The sequence below is a fragment of the Engystomops pustulosus genome, unplaced genomic scaffold (genome assembly GCF_040894005.1).
Source record: "Engystomops pustulosus unplaced genomic scaffold, aEngPut4.maternal MAT_SCAFFOLD_212, whole genome shotgun sequence".
NCBI lineage: Eukaryota > Metazoa > Chordata > Amphibia > Anura > Leptodactylidae > Engystomops > Engystomops pustulosus.
The window spans coordinates 40313-62115 of NW_027285092.1; the positions used below are offsets into that span (position 1 = coordinate 40313).

General features: G+C 53.0%; 1 protein-coding gene across 1 annotated transcript in view; it reads left to right on the forward strand.

The window, feature by feature from the left end:
- The first annotated feature begins 8304 nt into the window (after window positions 1-8304).
- The window catches only part of PSMD12 (proteasome 26S subunit, non-ATPase 12), a 43089-nt gene continuing 29590 nt past the window's right edge, over window positions 8305-21803 (forward strand). The window contains exons 1-8 of the mRNA XM_072132037.1: window positions 8305-8524; window positions 12697-12756; window positions 13809-13937; window positions 14031-14138; window positions 17083-17187; window positions 17312-17461; window positions 20193-20327; window positions 20408-20520. Coding sequence (XP_071988138.1) covers window positions 8420-8524; window positions 12697-12756; window positions 13809-13937; window positions 14031-14138; window positions 17083-17187; window positions 17312-17461; window positions 20193-20327; window positions 20408-20520 — 905 coding nt within the window. The 5' untranslated portion in view covers window positions 8305-8419. The remainder of the gene's footprint in view (window positions 8525-12696; window positions 12757-13808; window positions 13938-14030; window positions 14139-17082; window positions 17188-17311; window positions 17462-20192; window positions 20328-20407; window positions 20521-21803) is intronic.

The following is a 21803-nucleotide window of genomic DNA, read 5'->3' on the forward strand; positions in this document are numbered from 1 at the left end:
ATAATGTGTATGTAGTGATCTCCCCCTAGTGGTGGTGTATAATCTGTATGTAGTGATCTCCCCCTAGTGGTGGTGTATAATGTGTATGTAGTGATCTCCCCCTAGTGGTGGTGTATAATGTGTATGTAGTGATCTCCTCCTAGTGGTGGTGTATAATGTGTATGTAGTGATCTCCCCCTAGTGATGGTGTATAATGTGTATGTAGTGATCTCCTCCTAGTGGTGGTGTATAATGTGTATGTAGTGATCTCCTCCTAGTGGTGGTGTATAATGTGTATGTAGTGATCTCCCCCTAGTGGTGGTGTATAATGTGTATGTAGTGATCTCCTCCTAGTGGTGGTGTATAATGTGTATGTAGTGATCTCCTCCTAGTGGTGGTGTATAATGTGTATGTAGTGATCTCCTCCTAGTGGTGGTGTATAATGTGTATGTAGTGATCTCCCCCTAGTGGTGGTGTATAATGTGTATGTAGTGATCTCCCCCTAGTGGTGGTGTATGTAGTGATCTCCTCCTAGTGGTGGTGTATAATGTGTATGTAGTGATCTCCTCCTAGTGGTGGTGTATAATCTGTATGTAGTGAGCTCCTCCTAGTGGTGGTGTATAATGTGTATGTAGTGATCTCCTCCTAGTGGTGGTGTATAATGTGTATGTAGTGATCTCCTCCTAGTGGTGGTGTATAATGTGTATGTAGTGATCTCCCCCTAGTGGTGGTGTATAATCTGTATGTAGTGATCTCCTCCTAGTGGTGGTGTATAATCTGTATGTAGTGATCTCCTCCTAGTGGTGGTGTATAATGTGTATGTAGTGATCTCCTCCTAGTGGTGGTGTATAATGTGTATGTAGTGATCTCCTCCTAGTGGTGGTGTATAATGTGTATGTAGTGATCTCCCCCTAGTGGTGGTGTATAATCTGTATGTAGTGATCTCCTCCTAGTGGTGGTGTATAATCTGTATGTAGTGATCTCCTCCTAGTGGTGGTGTATAATCTGTATGTAGTGATCTCCCCTAGTGGTGGTGTATAATCTGTATGTAGTGATCTCCTCCTAGTGGTGGTGTATAATGTGTATGTAGTGATCTCCCCCTAGTGGTGGTGTATAATGTGTATGTAGTGAGCTCCCCCTAGTGGTGGTGTATAATCTGTATGTAGTGATCTCCCCCTAGTGGTGGTGTATAATGTGTATGTAGTGAGCTCCTCCTAGTGGTGGTGTATAATGTGTATGTAGTGATCTCCCCCTAGTGGTGGTGTATAATGTGTATGTAGTGATCTCCTCCTAGTGGTGATGTATAATGTGTATGTAGTGATCTCCCCCTAGTGGTGGTGTATAATGTGTATGTAGTGATCTCCCCCTAGTGGTGGTGTATAATGTGTATGTAGTGATCTCCCCCTAGTGGTGGTGTATAATGTGTATGTAGTGATCTCCTCCTAGTGGTGGTGTATAATGTGTATGTAGTGATCTCCCCCTAGTGGTGGTGTATAATGTGTATGTAGTGATCTCCTCCTAGTGGTGGTGTATAATGTGTATGTAGTGATCTCCTCCTAGTGGTGGTGTATAATGTGTATGTAGTGATCTCCCCCTAGTGGTGGTGTATAATGTGTATGTAGTGATCTCCCCCTAGTGGTGGTGTATAATGTGTATGTAGTGATCTCCCCCTAGTGGTGGTGTATAATGTGTATGTAGTGATCTCCTCCTAGTGGTGGTGTATAATGTGTATGTAGTGATCTCCTCCTAGTGGTGGTGTATAATGTGTATGTAGTGATCTCCCCCTAGTGGTGGTGTATAATGTGTATGTAGTGAGCTCCTCCTAGTGGTGGTGTATAATGTGTATGTAGTGATCTCCCCCTAGTGGTGGTGTATAATGTGTATGTAGTGATCTCCTCCTAGTGGTGGTGTATAATGTGTATGTAGTGATCTCCCCCTAGTGGTGGTGTATAATCTGTATGTAGTGATCTCCCCTAGTGGTGGTGTATAATCTGTATGTAGTGATCTCCCACTAGTGGTGGTGTATAATGTGTATGTAGTGATCTCCCCCTAGTGGTGGTGTATAATGTGTATGTAGTGATCTCCTCCTAGTGGTGGTGTATAATCTGTATGTAGTGATCTCCTCCTAGTGGTGGTGTATAATCTGTATGTAGTGATCTCCTCCTAGTGGTGGTGTATAATGTGTATGTAGTGATCTCCTCCTAGTGGTGGTGTATAATCTGTATGTAGTGATCTCCCCCTAGTGGTGGTGTATAATGTGTATGTAGTGATCTCCCACTAGTGGTGGTGTATAATGTGTATGTAGTGATCTCCCCCTAGTGGTGGTGTATAATGTGTATGTAGTGATCTCCCCCTAGTGGTGGTGTATAATCTGTATGTAGTGATCTCCCCCTAGTGGTGGTGTATAATGTGTATGTAGTGATCTCCCCCTAGTGGTGGTGTATAATGTGTATGTAGTGATCTCCCCCTAGTGGTGGTGTATAATGTGTATGTAGTGATCTCCCCCTAGTGGTGGTGTATAATGTGTATGCAGTGATCTCCCCCTAGTGGTGGTGTATAATGTGTATGTAGTGATCTCCCCCTAGTGGTGGTGTATAATCTGTATGTAGTGATCTCCCCCTAGTGGTGGTGTATAATGTGTATGTAGTGATCTCCCCCTAGTGGTGGTGTATAATGTGTATGTAGTGATCTCCCCCTAGTGGTGGTGTATAATGTGTATGTAGTGATCTCCCCCTAGTGGTGGTGTATAATCTGTATGTAGTGATCTCCTGCTAGTGGTGGTGTATAATGTGTATGTAGTGATCTCCTCCTAGTGGTGGTGTATAATCTGTATGTAGTGATCTCCTCCTAGTGGTGGTGTATAATCTGTATGTAGTGATCTCCTCCTAGTGGTGGTGTATAATGTGTATGTAGTGAGCTCCCCCTAGTGGTGGTGTATAATGTGTATGTAGTGATCTCCTCCTAGTGGTGGTGTATAATGTGTATGTAGTGATCTCCTCCTAGTGGTGGTGTATAATGTGTATGTAGTGATCTCCTCCTAGTGGTGATGTATAATGTGTATGTAGTGATCTCCTCCTAGTGGTGGTGTATAATCTGTATGTAGTGATCTCCTCCTAGTGGTGGTGTATAATGTGTATGTAGTGATCTCCCCCTAGTGGTGGTGTATAATGTGTATGTAGTGAGCTCCCCCTAGTGGTGGTGTATAATGTGTATGTAGTGAGCTCCCCCTAGTGGTGGTGTATAATGTGTATGTAGTGATCTCCTCCTAGTGGTGGTGTATAATGTGTATGTAGTGATCTCCCCCTAGTGGTGGTGTATAATGTGTATGTAGTGATCTCCCCCTAGTGGTGGTGTATAATGTGTATGTAGTGATCTCCTCCTAGTGGTGGTGTATAATCTGTATGTAGTGATCTCCCCCTAGTGGTGGTGTATAATCTGTATGTAGTGATCTCCTCCTAGTGGTGGTGTATAATGTGTATGTAGTGATCTCCTCCTAGTGGTGGTGTATAATGTGTATGTAGTGATCTCCTCCTAGTGGTGGTGTATAATGTGTATGTAGTGATCTCCTCCTAGTGGTGGTGTATAATCTGTATGTAGTGATCTCCCCCTAGTGGTGGTGTATAATGTGTATGTAGTGATCTCCTCCTAGTGGTGGTGTATAATGTGTATGTAGTGATCTCCTCCTAGTGGTGATGTATAATGTGTATGTAGTGATCTCCTCCTAGTGGTGGTGTATAATCTGTATGTAGTGATCTCCTCCTAGTGGTGGTGTATAATGTGTATGTAGTGATCTCCCCCTAGTGGTGGTGTATAATGTGTATGTAGTGATCTCCCCCTAGTGGTGGTGTATAATGTGTATGTAGTGATCTCCTCCTAGTGGTGGTGTATAATGTGTATGTAGTGATCTCCCCCTAGTGGTGGTGTATAATCTGTATGTAGTGATCTCCTCCTAGTGGTGGTGTATAATCTGTATGTAGTGATCTCCTCCTAGTGGTGGTGTATAATGTGTATGTAGTGATCTCCCCCTAGTGGTGGTGTATAATGTGTATGTAGTGATCTCCCCCTAGTGGTGGTGTATAATGTGTATGTAGTGATCTCCCCCTAGTGGTGGTGTATAATCTGTATGTAGTGATCTCCCCCTAGTGGTGGTGTATAATGTGTATGTAGTGAGCTCCCCCTAGTGGTGGTGTATAATCTGTATGTAGTGATCTCCTCCTAGTGGTGGTGAATAATCTGTATGTAGTGATCTCCCCCTAGTGGTGGTGTATAATCTGTATGTAGTGATCTCCTCCTAGTGGTGGTGTATAATGTGTATGTATTGATCTCCTCCTAGTGGTGGTGTATAATGTGTATGTAGTGATCTCCCCCTAGTGGTGGTGTATAATGTGTATGTAGTGATCTCCTCCTAGTGGTGGTGTATAATGTGTATGTAGTGATCTCCTCCTAGTGGTGGTGTATAATGTGTATGTAGTGAGCTCCCCCTAGTGGTGGTGTATAATCTGTATGTAGTGATCTCCTCCTAGTGGTGGTGTATAATGTGTATGTATTGATCTCCTCCTAGTGGTGGTGTATAATGTGTATGTAGTGATCTCCCCCTAGTGGTGGTGTATAATGTGTATGTAGTGATCTCCTCCTAGTGGTGGTGTATAATGTGTATGTAGTGATCTCCTCCTAGTGGTGGTGTATAATGTGTATGTAGTGATCTCCCCCTAGTGGTGGTGTATAATGTGTATGTAGTGATCTCCTCCTAGTGGTGGTGTATAATCTGTATGTAGTGATCTCCTCCTAGTGGTGGTGAATAATCTGTATGTAGTAATCTCCTCCTAGTGGTGGTGTATAATGTGTATGTAGTGATCTCCCCCTAGTGGTGGTGTATAATGTGTATGTAGTGATCTCCCCCTAGTGGTGGTGTATAATGTGTATGTAGTGATCTCCCCCTAGTGGTGGTGTATAATGTGTATGTAGTGATCTCCTCCTAGTGGTGGTGTATAATGTGTATGTAGTGATCTCCCCCTAGTGGTGGTGTATAATGTGTATGTAGTGATCTCCCCCTAGTGGTGGTGTATAATCTGTATGTAGTGATCTCCTCCTAGTGGTGGTGTATAATGTGTATGTAGTGATCTCCTCCTAGTGGTGGTGTATAATGTGTATGTAGTGATCTCCTCCTAGTGGTGGTGTATAATGTGTATGTAGTGATCTCCTCCTAGTGGTGGTGTATAATGTGTATGTAGTGATCTCCTCCTAGTGGTGGTGTATAATGTGTATGTAGTGACCTCCCCCTAGTGGTGGTGTATAATCTGTATGTAGTGATCTCCTCCCAGTGGTGGAGTATAATGTGTATGTAGTGATCTCCCCCTAGTGGTGGTGTATAATCTGTATGTAGTGAGCTCCCCCTAGTGGTGGTGTATAATGTGTATGTAGTGATCTCCCCCTAGTGGTGGTGTATAATCTGTATGTAGTGATCTCCTCCTAGTGGTGGTGAATAATCTGTATGTAGTGAGCTCCCCCTAGTGGTGGTGTATAATGTGTATGTAGTGATCTCCTCCTAGTGGTGGTGTATAATCTGTATGTAGTGATCTCCCCCTAGTGGTGGTGTATAATCTGTATATAGTGATCTCCTAGTGGTGGTGTATAATGTGTATGTAGTGATCTCCCCCTAGTGGTGGTGTATAATCTGTATGTAGTGATCTCCCCCTAGTGGTGGTGTATAATGTGTATGTAGTGATCTCCCCCTAGTGGTGGTGTATAATGTGTATGTAGTGATCTCCTCCTAGTGGTGGTGTATAATCTGTATGTAGTGATCTCCTCCTAGTGGTGGTGTATAATGTGTATGTAGTGATCTCCCCCTAGTGGTGGTGTATAATGTGTATGTAGTGATCTCCCCCTAGTGGTGGTGTATAATGTGTATGTAGTGATCTCCTCCTAGTGGTGGTGTATAATCTGTATGTAGTGATCTCCTCCTAGTGGTGGTGTATAATGTGTATGTAGTGATCTCCCCCTAGTGGTGATGTATAATCTGTATGTAGTGATCTCCTCCTAGTGGTGGTGTATAATGTGTATGTAGTGATCTCCTCCTAGTGGTGGTGTATAATGTGTATGTAGTGATCTCCCCCTAGTTGTGGTGTATAATGTGTATGTAGTGATCTCCTCCTAGTGGTGGTGTATAATGTGTATGTAGTGACCTCCCCCTAGTGGTGGTGTATAATGTGTATGTAGTGATCTCCCCCTAGTGGTGGTGTATAATGTGTATGTAGTGATCTCCCCCTAGTGGTGGTGTATAATGTGTATGTAGTGATCTCCTCCTAGTGGTGATGTATAATCTGTATGTAGTGATCTCCTCCTAGTGGTGGTGTATAATCTGTATGTAGTGATCTCCTCCTAGTGGTGGTGTATAATCTGTATGTAGTGATCTCCTCCTAGTGGTGGTGTATAATGTGTATGTAGTGAGCTCCCCCTAGTGGTGGTGTATAATGTGTATGTAGTGATCTCCTCCTAGTGGTGGTGTATAATGTGTATGTAGTGATCTCCTCCTAGTGGTGGTGTATAATGTGTATGTAGTGATCTCCCCCTAGTGGTGGTGTATAATGTGTATGTAGTGATCTCCCCCTAGTGGTGGTGTATAATGTGTATGTAGTGATCTCCCCCTAGTGGTGGTGTATAATCTGTATGTAGTGATCTCCCCCTAGTGGTGGTGTATAATGTGTATGTAGTGATCTCCTCCTAGTGGTGGTGTATAATCTGTATGTAGTGATCTCCTCCTAGTGGTGGTGTATAATGTGTATGTAGTGATCTCCCCCTAGTGGTGGTGTATAATCTGTATGTAGTGATCTCCTCCTAGTGGTGGTGTATAATGTGTATGTAGTGATCTCCCCCTAGTGGTGGTGTATAATGTGTATGTAGTGATCTCCCCCTAGTGGTGGTGTATAATCTGTATGTAGTGATCTCCTCCTAGTGGTGGTGTATAATGTGTATGTAGTGATCTCCCCCTAGTGGTGGTGTATAATCTGTATGTAGTGATCTCCTCCTAGTGGTGGTGTATAATGTGTATGTAGTGATCTCCCCCTAGTGGTGGTGTATAATGGTGTATAATGTGTATGTAGTGATCTCCCCCTAGTGGTGGTGTATAATGTGTATGTAGTGATCTCCTCCTAGTGGTGGTGTATAATGTGTATGTAGTGATCTCCTCCTAGTGGTGGTGTATAATCTGTATGTAGTGATCTCCCCCTAGTGGTGGTGTATAATCTGTATGTAGTGATCTCCTCCTAGTGGTGGTGTATAATATGTATGTAGTGATCTCCCCCTAGTGGTGGGGTATAATCTGTATGTAGTGATCTCCCCCTAGTGGTGATGTATAATGTGTATGTAGTGATCTCCCCCTAGTGGTGGTGTATAATCTGTATGTAGTGATCTCCCCCTAGTGGTGGTGTATAATCTGTATGTAGTGATCTCCCCCTGGTGGTGGTGTATAATGTGTATGTAGTGATCTCCCCCTAGTGGTGGTGTATAATGTGTATGTAGTGATCTCCTCCTAGTGGTGGTGTATAATGTGTATGTAGTGATCTCCCCCTAGTGGTGGTGTATAATGTGTATGTAGTGATCTCCTCCTAGTGGTGGTGTATAATGTGTATGTAGTGATCCCCCTAGTGGTGGTGTATAATGTGTATGTAGTGATCTCCCCCTAGTGGTGGTGTATAATGTGTATGTAGTGATCTCCTCCTAGTGGTGGTGTATAATGTGTATGTAGTGATCTCCCCCTAGTGGTGGTGTATAATGTGTATGTAGTGATCTCCTCCTAGTGGTGGTGTATAATGTGTATGTAGTGATCTCCTCCTAGTGGTGGTGTATAATGTGTATGTAGTGATCTCCTCCTAGTGGTGGTGTATAATCTGTATGTAGTGATCTCCTCCTAGTGGTGGTGTATAATGTGTATGTAGTGATCTCCCCCTAGTGGTGGTGTATAATGTGTATGTAGTGATCTCCTCCTAGTGGTGGTGTATAATCTGTATGTAGTGATCTCCTCCTAGTGGTGGTGTATAATGTGTATGTAGTGATCTCCCCCTAGTGGTGGTGTATATTCTCTGTACAGTGTGAGGCTCAGCTCTGAGGGGTTGTTGTGTCTCGGGGGTCACTACGGGTAACCCCTCTATACCTGTGTCTTTTATACTGCATTCAGACTGACAACAGATAGCAATAGTTTCCTCACTGATTTGGTGACTGGTATTTGTGAATTTGTACTAGACCTAATAAAGTTTAATGAAAAGCTCTGCCTGGTGGGTCCTTGCACGCTGCGTCATGACGTTATAGAGCTGCCTCAGTTCCGCCTGTTTCCAGTTGCTTCTTCATTGTCATCGGGGTCCTGAGCGGTGCAGGTGTCCCGGGCGCTGCCTGCTCTATTTCCGGTGCTGTGAGGCTGCGGCTCGGTGTCTATCCCGGTGTCACGATGTCTGAGGATACGGAGCGCTCCGATGGCCGCATCGTAAAGATGGAGGTTGACTACAGCGCCACAGTGGACCAGCGGCTGCCGGAGTGCGAGAAGCTGGCGGCGGTGAGAGGGAGACGGGAGCAGAGTCATGCCCATGGAGGGGAGGCGGGGCCTGCTCCTCCATTATATCATATTATACAGAGAGGAGATAGAGAGAGAGAGAGAGAGAGGGGGGGGGGGATTACAGGAGAGAGAGAGAGGGGGGGGGGGATTACAGGAGAGAGAGAGGGGGGGGGATTACAGGAGAGAGAGGGGGGGGGATTACAGAAGAGAGAGAGGGGGGGGGGATTACAGAAGAGAGAGGGGGGGGGGATTACAGAAGAGAGAGAGGGGGGGGATTACAGAAGAGAGAGAGGGGGGGATTACAGAAGAGAGAGAGGGGGGGATTACAGAAGAGAGAGAGGGGGGGATTACAGAAGAGAGAGGGGGGGGATTACAGAAGAGAGAGAGGGGGGGATTACAGAAGAGAGAGAGGGGGGGATTACAGAAGAGAGAGAGGGGGGGATTACAGAAGAGAGAGAGGGGGGGATTACAGAAGAGAGAGAGGGGGGGGATTACAGAAGAGAGAGAGGGGGGGGATTACAGAAGAGAGAGAGGGGGGGGATTACAGAAGAGAGAGAGGGGGGGGATTACAGAAGAGAGAGAGGGGGGGGATTACAGAAGAGAGAGAGGGGGGGGATTACAGAAGAGAGAGAGGGGGGGGATTACAGAAGAGAGAGGGGGGGATTACAGAAGAGAGAGGGGGGGGATTACAGAAGAGAGAGAGGGGGGGGGATTACAGAAGAGAGAGGGGGGGGATTACAGAAGAGAGAGGGGGGGGGATTACAGAAGAGAGAGAGAGGGGGGGATTACAGAAGAGAGAGGGGGGGGGATTACAGAAGAGAGAGAGAGGGGGGGGATTACAGAAGAGAGAGAGAGGGGGGGGATTACAGAAGAGAGAGAGAGGGGGGGGGATTACAGAAGAGAGAGAGAGGGGGGGGATTACAGAAGAGAGAGAGAGGGGGGGGATTACAGAAGAGAGAGAGAGGGGGGGGATTACAGAAGAGAGAGAGAGGGGGGGATTACAGAAGAGAGAGAGGGGGGGGATTACAGAAGAGAGAGAGGGGGGGGATTACAGAAGAGAGAGAGGGGGGGGATTACAGAAGAGAGAGAGAGAGAGAGAGGGGGGATTACAGAAGAGAGAGAGAGAGAGAGGGGGGATTACAGAAGAGAGAGAGAGAGAGAGGGGGGGATTACAGAAGAGAGAGGGGGGGATTACAGAAGAGAGAGAGAGAGAGAGAGAGGGGGGGATTACAGAAGAGAGAGAGGGGGGGGATTACAGAAGAGAGAGAGGGGGGGGATTACAGAAGAGAGAGAGAGAGAGAGAGGGGGGATTACAGAAGAGAGAGAGAGGGGGGGATTACAGAAGAGAGAGGGGGGGATTACAGAAGAGAGAGAGAGAGAGAGGGGGGGGGGATTACAGAAGAGAGAGAGAGAGAGAGGGGGGGGATTACAGAAGAGAGAGAGAGAGAGAGAGGGGGGGGATTACAGGAGAGAGAGAGAGAGGGGGGGGATTACAGGAGAGAGAGAGAGAGGGGGGGGATTACAGGAGAGAGAGAGAGAGAGAGGGGGGGGATTACAGGAGAGAGAGAGAGAGGGGGGATTACAGGAGAGAGAGAGAGAGAGGGGGGATTACAGGAGAGAGAGAGAGAGAGGGGGGGGATTACAGGAGAGAGAGAGAGAGGGGGGGATTACAGGAGAGAGAGAGAGAGGGGGGGGATTACAGGAGAGAGAGAGAGAGGGGGGGATTACAGGAGAGAGAGAGAGAGGGGGGGATTACAGGAGAGAGAGAGAGAGAGGGAGGGGGGGGGATTACAGAAGAGAGAGAGAGAGAGAGGGGGGGGATTACAGAAGAGAGAGGGGGGATTACAGAAGAGAGAGGGGGGGATTACAGGAGAGAGAGAGAGAGGGGGGATTACAGAAGAGATAGAGAGAGGGGGGGATTACAGGAGAGAGAGAGAGAGGGGGGGATTACAGGAGAGAGAGAGAGAGGGGGGGATTACAGGAGAGATAGAGAGAGGGGGGGGATTACAGGAGAGATAGAGAGAGGGGGGGGATTACAGGAGAGAGAGAGAGAGGGGGGGGATTACAGGAGAGAGAGAGAGAGGGGGGGGATTACAGGAGAGAGAGAGAGAGGGGGGGGATTACAGGAGAGAGAGAGAGAGGGGGGGATTACAGGAGAGAGAGAGAGAGGGGGGGGGATTACAGGAGAGAGAGAGAGAGGGGGGGGGATTACAGGAGAGAGAGAGAGAGGGGGGGGATTACAGGAGAGAGAGAGAGAGGGGGGGGATTACAGGAGAGAGAGAGAGAGGGGGGATTACAGAAGAGAGAGAGAGGGGGGGATTACAGAAGAGAGAGAGAGAGAGAGAGAGAGGGGGGGGATTACAGAAGAGAGAGGGGGGGATTACAGAAGAGAGAGGGGGGAGATTACAGGAGAGAGAGAGAGGGGGGGGGATTACAGAAGAGATAGAGAGAGGGGGGGGATTACAGAAGAGAGAGGGGGGGGATTACAGAAGAGAGAGGGGGGGGATTACAGAAGAGAGAGGGGGGGGATTACAGAAGAGAGAGGAGGGGGGATTACAGAAGAGAGAGGAGGGGGGATTACAGAAGAGAGAGGAGGGGGGATTACAGAAGAGAGAGGAGGGGGGATTACAGAAGAGAGAGAGAGAGGGGGGGATTACAGAAGAGAGAGAGAGAGAGGGAGGGGGGGGGATTACAGAAGAGAGAGGAGGGGGGATTACAGAAGAGAGAGGAGGGGGGATTACAGAAGAGAGAGGGGGGGGATTACAGAAGAGAGAGGGGGGGGATTACAGAAGAGAGAGAGAGGGGGGGGATTACAGAAGAGAGAGGGGGGGGGATTACAGAAGAGAGAGAGAGGGGGGGGATTACAGAAGAGAGAGAGAGGGGGGGGATTACAGAAGAGAGAGAGAGGGGGGGGGATTACAGAAGAGAGAGAGGGGGGGATTACAGAAGAGAGAGAGAGGGGGGGATTACAGAAGAGAGAGAGAGGGGGGGGGATTACAGAAGAGAGAGAGGGGGGGATTACAGAAGAGAGAGAGGGGGGATTACAGAAGAGAGAGAGGGGGGGGATACAGAGGGGGGGATACAGAGGGGGGGATACAGAGGGGAGAGAGGGGGGGGGATACAGAGGGGAGAGAGGGGGGGATTACAGAGGGGAGAGAGGTGGGGGGATACAGAGGGGAGAGAGGGGGGGGATACAGAGGGGAGAGAGGTGGGGGGATACAGAGGGGAGAGAGGTGGGGGGATACAGAGGGGAGAGAGGTGGGGGGATACAGAGGGGAGAGAGGTGGGGGGATACAGAGGGGAGAGAGGTGGGGGATACAGAGGGGAGAGAGGTGGGGGGATACAGAGGGGAGAGAGGGGGGGGATACAGAGGGGAGAGAGGTGGGGGGATACAGAGGGGATAGAGGTGGGGGGATACAGAGGGGGGGATACAGAGGGGGGGATACAGAGGGGAGAGGGGAGGGGGGGATACAGAGGGGAGAGAGGGGGGGATACAGAGGGGAGAGAGGTGGGGGGATACAGAGGGGAGAGAGGGGGGGATACAGAGGGGAGAGAGGTGGGGGATACAGAGGGGAGAGAGGTGGGGGGATACAGAGGGGGGGATACAGAGGGGGGGATACAGAGGGGAGAGGGGAGGGGGGGATACAGAGGGGAGAGAGGGGGGGGATACAGAGGGGAGAGAGGTGGGGGGATACAGAGGGGAGAGAGGTGGGGGGATACAGAGGGGAGAGAGGTGGGGGGATACAGAGGGGAGAGAGGGGGGGGATACAGAGGGGAGAGAGAGGGGGGGGGATACAGAGGGGAGAGAGAGGGGGGGGGATACAGAGGGGAGAGAGAGGGGGGGGATACAGAGAGGAGAGAGAGGGGGGGATACAGAGAGGAGAGAGAGGGGGGGGATACAGAGGGGAGAGAGAGGGGGGGATACAGAGGGGAGAGAGAGGGGGATACAGAGGGGAGAGAGGGGGGGGATACAGAGGGGAGAGAGGGGGGGGATACAGAGGGGGGAGGGGGGGGATACAGAGGGGAGAGAGGGGGGGATACAGAGAGGAGGGGGGGGATACAGAGAGGAGACGCGGTGGTCTGTGTCTGGGTGGTCCTTGCTCCTCCCCCTTCTTGCCAAGTTGTGCTAATAATTTATGGAGTTTAAAGGATTTTCTGATTTTTTATTTTAGGAGGGAAAACTGCAGGAGGTGATAGAGACGCTGCTGTCACTGGAGAAACAGACGCGAACGGTGCGTACAAACTACGTCTATCATACAAAGGGATACAGGGTGTAGCGGTACATCTATCACGGCGGGGGGAGGTACGGGGTGTAGCTGTACATCTATGGGGGCAGGGGAGGCACGGGGTGTAGCTGTACATCTATGGGGGCAGGGGAGGCACGGGGTGTAGCTGTACATCTATGGGGGCAGGGGAGGAACGGGGTGTAGCTGTACATCTATGGGGGCAGGGGAGGAACGGGGTGTAGCTGTACATCTATGGGGGCAGGGGAGGAACGGGGTGTAGCTGTACATCTATGGGAGCAGGGGAGGAACGGGGTGTAGCTGTACATCTATGGGGGCAGGGGAGGAACGGGGTGTAGCGGTACATCTATCACGGCGGGAGAGGTACGGGGTGTAGTGGTACATCTATCACGGCGGGGGAGGTACGGGGTGTAGCGGTACATCTATCACGGCGGGGGAGGTACGGGGTGTAGCGGTACATCTATCTCGGCGGGGGAGGTACGGGGTGTAGCGGTACATCTATCTCGGCGGGAGAGGTACGGAGTGTAGCGGTACATCTATCACGGCGGGAGAGGTACGGAGTGTAGCGGTACATCTATCACGGCGGGAGAGGTACGGGGTGTAGCGGTACATCTATCACGGCGGGGGAGGTACGGGGTGTAGCGGTACATCTATCAAGGCGGGGGAGGTACGGGGTGTAGCGGTACATCTATCTCGGCGGGGGAGGTACGGGGTGTAGCGGTACATCTATCACGGCGGGGGAGGTACGGGGTGTAGCGGTACATCTATCTCGGCGGGGGAGGTACGGGGTGTAGCGGTACATCTATCTCGGCGGGAGAGGTACGGAGTGTAGCGGTACATCTATCACGGCGGGGGAGGTACGGAGTGTAGCGGTACATCTATCACGGCGGGGGAGGTACAGGGTGTAGCGGTACATCTATCACGGCGGGGGAGGTACGGGGTGTAGCAGTACTTCTATCACAGTGGGGGTGGTACAGGGTGTAGCGGTACATCTATGGGGGTGATGGGTGACCCCGCTACATAACCTGCCCCTCCCCCAGGCCTCTGACATGGTGTCCACGTCTCGCATCCTGGTGGCACTGGTGAAGATGTGTTATGAAGCCAAGGAGTGGGATCTGCTGAACGAGAACGTCATGCTGCTGTCCAAGAGGAGGAGCCAGCTCAAACAGGTACCGCCCACTGGGGGAGGAGGGGTCTGTGTCATGTGACCAGTACATGGAGGGCGGGGTTTCTTGCATGGGTGTGACCTCTTTGTTCTCCAGGCAGTGGCCAAGATGGTGCAGCAGTGCTGTAAGTACGTGGAGGAGATCACAGACCTCCCCATCAAGCTGCGGCTCATAGACACCCTGCGGACCGTCACCGAGGGGAAGGTGAGGAAACCTGGGGGGCGGGGCCTGGGGGGGAGCCTGGGGCTGGCGCTGTCACCCTGGGGGGGAGCCTGGGGCTGGCGCTGGTACCCTGGGGGGGAGCCTGGGGCTGGCGCTGGTACCCTGGGGGGGAGCCTGGGGCTGGCGATGTCACCCTGGGGGGGAGCCTGGGGCTGGCGCTGGTACCCTGGGGGGGAGCCTGGGGCTGGCGCTGGTACCCTGGGGGGGAGCCTGGGGCTGGCGCTGGTACCCTGGGGGGGAGCCTGGGGCTGGCGCTGTCACCCTGGGGGGGAGCCTGGGGCTGGCGCTGTCACCCTGGGGGGGAGCCTGGGGCTGGCGCTGTCACCCTGGGGGGGAGCCTGGGGCTGGCGCTGTCACCCTGGGGGGGAGCCTGGGGCTGGCGCTGTCACCCTGGGGGGGAGCCTGGGGCTGGCGCTGTCACCCTGGGGGGGAGCCTGGGGCTGGCGCTGTCACCCTGGGGGGGAGCCTGGGGCTGGCGCTGTCACCCTGGGGGGGAGCCTGGGGCTGGCGCTGTCACCCTGGGGGGGAGCCTGGGGCTGGCGCTGTCACCCTGGGGGGGAGCCTGGGGCTGGCGCTGTCACCCTGGGGGGGGAGCCTGGGGCTGGCGCTGTCACCCTGGGGGGGGAGCCTGGGGCTGGCGCTGTCACCCTGGGGGGGGAGCCTGGGGCTGGCGCTGTCACCCTGGGGGGGGGGGAGCCTGGGGCTGGCGCTGTCACCCTGGGGGGGAGCCTGGGGCTGGCGCTGTCACCCTGGGGGGGGGGAGCCTGGGGCTGGCGCTGTCACCCTGGGGGGGGGGGAGCCTGGGGCTGGCGCTGTCACCCTGGGGGGGGAGCCTGGGGCTGGCGCTGTCACCCTGGGGGGGGGGAGCCTGGGGCTGGCGCTGGTACCCTGGGGGGGGGGGGAGCCTGGGGCTGGCGCTGGTAACCTGGGGGGGAGCCTGGGGCTGGCGCTGGTACCCTGGGGGGGAGCCTGGGGCTGGCGCTGGTACCCTGGGGGGGAGCCTGGGGCTGGCGCTGGTACCCTGGGGGGGAGCCTGGGGCTGGCGCTGTCACCCTGGGGGGGAGCCTGGGGCTGGCGCTGTCACCCTGGGGGGAGCCTGGGGCTGGCGCTGTCACCCTGGGGGGGAGCCTGGGGCTGGCGCTGTCACCCTGGGGGGGAGCCTGGGGCTGGCGCTGTCACCCTGGGGGGGAGCCTGGGGCTGGCGCTGTCACCCTGGGGGGGAGCCTGGGGCTGGCGCTGTCACCCTGGGGGGGAGCCTGGGGCTGGCGCTGTCACCCTGGGGGGGAGCCTGGGGCTGGCGCTGTCACCCTGGGGGGGAGCCTGGGGCTGGCGCTGTCACCCTGGGGGGGAGCCTGGGGCTGGCGCTGTCACCCTGGGGGGGAGCCTGGGGCTGGCGCTGTCACCCTGGGGGGGAGCCTGGGGCTGGCGCTGTCACCCTGGGGGGGGAGCCTGGGGCTGGCGCTGTCACCCTGGGGGGGGGGGAGCCTGGGGCTGGCGCTGTCACCCTGGGGGGGGGGAGCCTGGGGCTGGCGCTGTCACCCTGGGGGGGGGGGAGCCTGGGGCTGGCGCTGTCACCCTGGGGGGGGGGAGCCTGGGGCTGGCGCTGTCACCCTGGGGGGGGGGGAGCCTGGGGCTGGCGCTGTCACCCTGGGGGGGGGGGAGCCTGGGGCTGGCGCTGGTACCCTGGGGGGGGGGGGGAGCCTGGGGCTGGCGCTGGTACCCTGGGGGGGGGGGGAGCCTGGGGCTGGCGCTGGTACCCTGGGGGGGGGGGGGAGCCTGGGGCTGGCGCTGTCACCCTGGGGTGGGGGGGGGAGCCTGGGGCTGGCGCTGTCACCCTGGGGGGGGGGGGAGCCTGGGGCTGGCGCTGTCACCCTGGGGGGGGGGGGGGAGCCTGGGGCTGATGCTGTCACCCTGGGGGGGGGGGAGCCTGGGGCTGGCGCTGTCACCCTGGGGGGGGGGGAGCCTGGGGCTGGCGCTGTCACCCTGGGGGGGGGGGGAGCCTGGGGCTGGCGCTGTCACCCTGGGGGGGGGGGAGCCTGGGGCTGGCGCTGTCACCCTGGGGGGGGGGGAGCCTGGGGCTGGCGCTGGTACCCTGGGGGGGGGGAGCCTGGGGCTGGCGCTGGTACCCTGGGGGGGGGGGAGCCTGGGGCTGGCGCTGTCACCCTGGGGGGGGGGGAGCCTGGGGCTGGCGCTGTCACCCTGGGGGGGGGGAGCCTGGGGCTGGCGCTGGTACCCTGGGGGGGGGGGAGCCTGGGGCTGGCGCTGGTACCCTGGGGGGGGGAGCCTGGGGCTGGCGCTGTCACCCTGGGGGGGGGGGGAGCCTGGGGCTGGCGCTGGTACCCTGGGGGGGGGGAGCCTGGGGCTGGCGCTGGTACCCTGGGGGGGGGGAGCCTGGGGCCGGCGCTGTCACCCTGGGGGGGGGGGGAGCCTGGGGCTGGCGCTGGTACCCTGGGGGGGGGGAGCCTGGGGCTGGCGCTGGTACCCTGGGGGGGGGGGAGCCTGGGGCTGGCGCTGGTACCCTGGGGGGGGGGAGCCTGGGGCTGGCGCTGTCACCCTGGGGGGGGGGGGAGCCTGGGGCTGGCGCTGGTACCCTGGGGGGGGGGGGAGCCTGGGGCTGGCGCTGTCACCCTGGGGGGGGGGGGAGCCTGGGGCTGGCGCTGGTACCCTGGGGGGGGGGGGAGCCTGGGGCTGGCGCTGTCACCCTGGGGGGGAGCCTGGGGCTGGCGCTGTCACCCTGGGGGGGGGGGGAGCCTGGGGCTGGCGCTGGTACCCTGGGGGGGGGGGGAGCCTGGGGCTGGCGCTGGTACCCTGGGGGGGGGGGGGAGCCTGGGGCTGGCGCTGTCACCCTGGGGGGGGGGGGGAGCCTGGGTCTGATGCTGGTGGGGGGTGTATTTAGGGGGCTCTGACCCCTCTGCTTCTCTCTCAGATCTATGTGGAGATAGAGCGGGCGCGGCTCACTAAGACCCTGGCCGCCATCAGGGAGCAGAGCGGAGACGTGAAGGAGGCGGCCGCCATATTGCAGGAGCTTCAGGTAAGGAGCCGCCGCTCTGTATGGGGGGCCCGGGGATTACCCTGGTAGGTCCTACTGATCTCCAGGCCCAGCGGGTATAACAGGGGGAGGAGCCAAGCACCCAGCATCCTGCGCTGTATTGTAGGTGGAGACGTACGGATCCATGGAGAAGAAGGAGAAGGTGGAGTTCATCCTGGAGCAGATGCGTCTCTGCCTCGCTGTGAAGGATTATATCCGCACCCAGATCATCAGCAAGAAGATCAACACCAAGTTCTTCCAGGATGACAACACCGAGGTAACGACATCCCCAGAGCTACACTCACTGTCCTGCTGTATTATACTCCAGAGCTGCACTCACTATTCTGCTGTATTATACTGCAGAGCTGCACTCACTATTCTGCTGTATTATACTGCAGAGCTGCACTCACTATTCTGCTGTATTATACTGCAGAGCTGCACTCACTATTCTGCTGTATTATACCCCAGAGCTGCACTCGCTATTCTGCTGTATTATACTGCAGAGCTACACTCACTGTCCTGCTGTATTATACTGCAGAGCTGCACTCACTATTCTGCTGTATTATACTGCAGAGCTACACTCACTGTCCTGCTGTATTATACTGCAGAGCTGCACTCACTATTCTGCTGTATTATACTCCAGAGCTGCACTCACTATTCTGCTGTATTATACTGCAGAGCTGCACTCACTATTCTGCTGTATTATACTGCAGAGCTGCACTCACTATTCTGCTGTATTATACTGCAGAGCTGCACTCACTATTCTGCTGTATTATACTGCAGAGCTGCACTCACTATTCTGCTGTATTATACTCCAGAGCTGCACTCACTATTCTGCTGTATTGTACCCCAGAGCTGCACTCACTATTCTGCTGTATTATACCCCAGAGCTGCACTCACTATTCTGCTGTATTATACCCCAGAGCTGCACTCACTATTCTGCTGTATTATACCCCAGAGCTGCACTCACTATTCTGCTGTATTATACCCCAGAGCTGCACTCACTATTCTGCTGTATTATACCCCAGAGCTGCACTCACTATTCTGCTGTATTGTCCCCCAGAGCTGCACTCACTATTCTGCTGTATTGTCCCCCAGAGCTGCACTCACTATTCTGCTGTATTGTCCCCCAGAGCTGCACTCACTATTCTGCTGTATTATACTGCAGAGCTGCACTCACTATTCTGCTGTATTATACTGCAGAGCTGCACTCACTATTCTGCTGTATTATACTGCAGAGCTGCACTCACTATTCTGCTGTATTATACCCCAGAGCTGCACTCGCTATTCTGCTGTATTATACTGCAGAGCTACACTCACTGTCCTGCTGTATTATACTGCAGAGCTGCACTCACTATTCTGCTGTATTATACTGCAGAGCTACACTCACTGTCCTGCTGTATTATACTGCAGAGCTGCACTCACTATTCTGCTGTATTATACTCCAGAGCTGCACTCACTATTCTGCTGTATTATACTGCAGAGCTGCACTCACTATTCTGCTGTATTATACTGCAGAGCTGCACTCACTATTCTGCTGTATTATACTGCAGAGCTGCACTCACTATTCTGCTGTATTATACTGCAGAGCTGCACTCACTATTCTGCTGTATTATACTCCAGAGCTGCACTCACTATTCTGCTGTATTATACTCCAGAGCTGCACTCACTATTCTGCTGTATTGTACCCCAGAGCTGCACTCACTATTCTGCTGTATTATACCCCAGAGCTGCACTCACTATTCTGCTGTATTATACCCCAGAGCTGCACTCACTATTCTGCTGTATTATACCCCAGAGCTGCACTCACTATTCTGCTGTATTATACCCCAGAGCTGCACTCACTATTCTGCTGTATTATACCCCAGAGCTGCACTCACTATTCTGCTGTATTGTCCCCCAGAGCTGCACTCACTATTCTGCTGTATTATACCCCAGAGCTGCACTCACTATTCTGCTGTATTATACCCCAGAGCTGCACTCACTATTCTGCTGTATTATACCCCAGAGCTGCACTCACTATTCTGCTGTATTATACCCCAGAGCTGCACTCACTATTCTGCTGTATTATACCCCAGAGCTGCACTCACTATTCTGCTGTATTATACTGCAGAGCTACACTCACTGTCCTGCTGTATTATACTGCAGAGCTGCACTCACTATTCTGCTGTATTATACTGCAGAGCTACACTCACTGTCCTGCTGTATTATACTGCAGAGCTGCACTCACTATTCTGCTGTATTATACTCCAGAGCTGCACTCACTATTCTGCTGTATTATACTGCAGAGCTGCACTCACTATTCTGCTGTATTATACTGCAGAGCTGCACTCACTATTCTGCTGTATTATACTGCAGAGCTGCACTCACTATTCTGCTGTATTATACTGCAGAGCTGCACTCACTATTCTGCTGTATTATACTGCAGAGCTGCACTCACTATTCTGCTGTATTATACTCCAGAGCTGCACTCACTATTCTGCTGTATTATACTCCAGAGCTGCACTCACTATTCTGCTGTATTGTACCCCAGAGCTGCACTCACTATTCTGCTGTATTATACCCCAGAGCTGCACTCACTATTCTGCTGTATTATACCCCAGAGCTGCACTCACTATTCTGCTGTATTATACCCCAGAGCTGCACTCACTATTCTGCTGTATTGTCCCCCAGAGCTGCACTCACTATTCTGCTGTATTGTCCCCCAGAGCTGCACTCACTATTCTGCTGTATTGTCCCCCAGAGCTGCACTCACTATTCTGCTGTATTGTCCCCCAGAGCTGCACTCACTATTCTGCTGTATTGTCCCCCAGAGCTGCACTCACTATTCTGCTGTATTGTCCCCCAGAGCTGCACTCACTATTCTGCTGTATTGTCCCCCAGAGCTGCACTCACTATTCTGCTGTATGATACCCCAGAGCTGCACTCACTATTCTGCTGTATGATACCCCAGAGCTGCACTCACTATTCTGCTGTGCTCTCTGACTCTTCCTGGTCTCTTCCTGCAGCAGTTGAAGCTGAAGTACTACAACCTGATGATCCAGGTGGACCAGCACGAGGGCTCCTACCTGTCCATCTGTAAGCATTACCGCGCCATCTACGACACCCCCTGCATCCAGGCCGAGAGCGACAAGTGGCAGCAGGTGAGTCCGGGGCTCAGCCCCTCCCCCAGCCCCACCCCTCATGGTGCCCCGCCCCCAATAACACCGACCTCTCCCCCCAGGCTCTGAAGAGCGTCGTCCTCTATGTTATCCTTTCCCCATACGACAACGAGCAATCGGACCTGGTGCACCGGATCAGCGCCGACAAGAAGCTGGAGGACATCCCCAAGTACAAGTACGGACCTGCAGTCCCATGTAACACCACACATAACCCAACATCATGTAGTAGATATGTCCTGCAGTCCTATGTAACAGCACAGATAACACAGTGATATCTCTGAGTACAGATCATGTAGTAGATGTGTCCTGCAGTCCTATGTAACAGCACAGATAACACAGTGATATCTCTGAGTACAGATCATGTAGTAGATGTGTCCTGCAGTCCCATGTAACACCACAGATAACGTAGTGATATCTCTGAGTACAGGTCATGTAGTAGGTGTGTCCTGCAGTCCTATGTAACACCACAGATAACACAGTGATATCTCTGAGTACAGATCATGTAGTAGATGTGTCCTGCAGTCCTATGTAACACCACAGATAACACAGTGATATCTCTGAGTACAGATCATGTAGTAGATGTGTCCTGCAGTCCCATGTAACACCACAGATAACGTAGTGATATCTCTGAGTACAGGTCATGTAGTAGGTGTGTCCTGCAGTCCTATGTAACACCACAGATAACACAGTGATATCTCTGAGTACAGATCATGTAGTAGATGTGTCCTGCAGTCCTATGTAACACCACAGATAACACAGTGATATCTCTGAGTACAGATCATGTAGTAGATGTGTCCTGCAGTCCCATGTAACACCACAGATAACACAGTGATATCTCTGAGTACAGATCATGTAGTAGATGTGTCCTGCAGTCCTATGTAACACCACAGATAACACAGTGATATCTCTGAGTACAGATCATGTAGTAGATGTGTCCTGCAGTCCTATGTAACACCACAGATAACACAGTGATATCTCTGAGTACAGATCATGTAGTAGATGTGACCTGCAGTCCTATGTAACACCACAGATAACACAGTGATATCTCTGAGTACAGATCATGTAGTAGATGTGACCTGCAGTCCTATGTAACACCACAGATAACACAGTGATATCTCTGAGTACAGATCATGTAGTAGATGTGACCTGCAGTCCCATGTAACACCACAGATAACACAGTGATATCTCTGAGTACAGATCATGTAGTAGATGTGTCCTGCAGTCCTATGTAACACCACAGATAACACAGTGATATCTCTGAGTACAGATCATGTAGTAGATGTGTCCTGCAGTCCCATGTAACACCACAGATAACACAGTGATATCTCTGAGTACAGATCATGTAGTAGATGTTCCCTGCAGTCCCATGTAACAGCACAGATAACACAGTGATATCTCTGAGTACAGATCATGTAGTAGATGTGTCCTGCAGTCCTATGTAACACCACAGATAACACA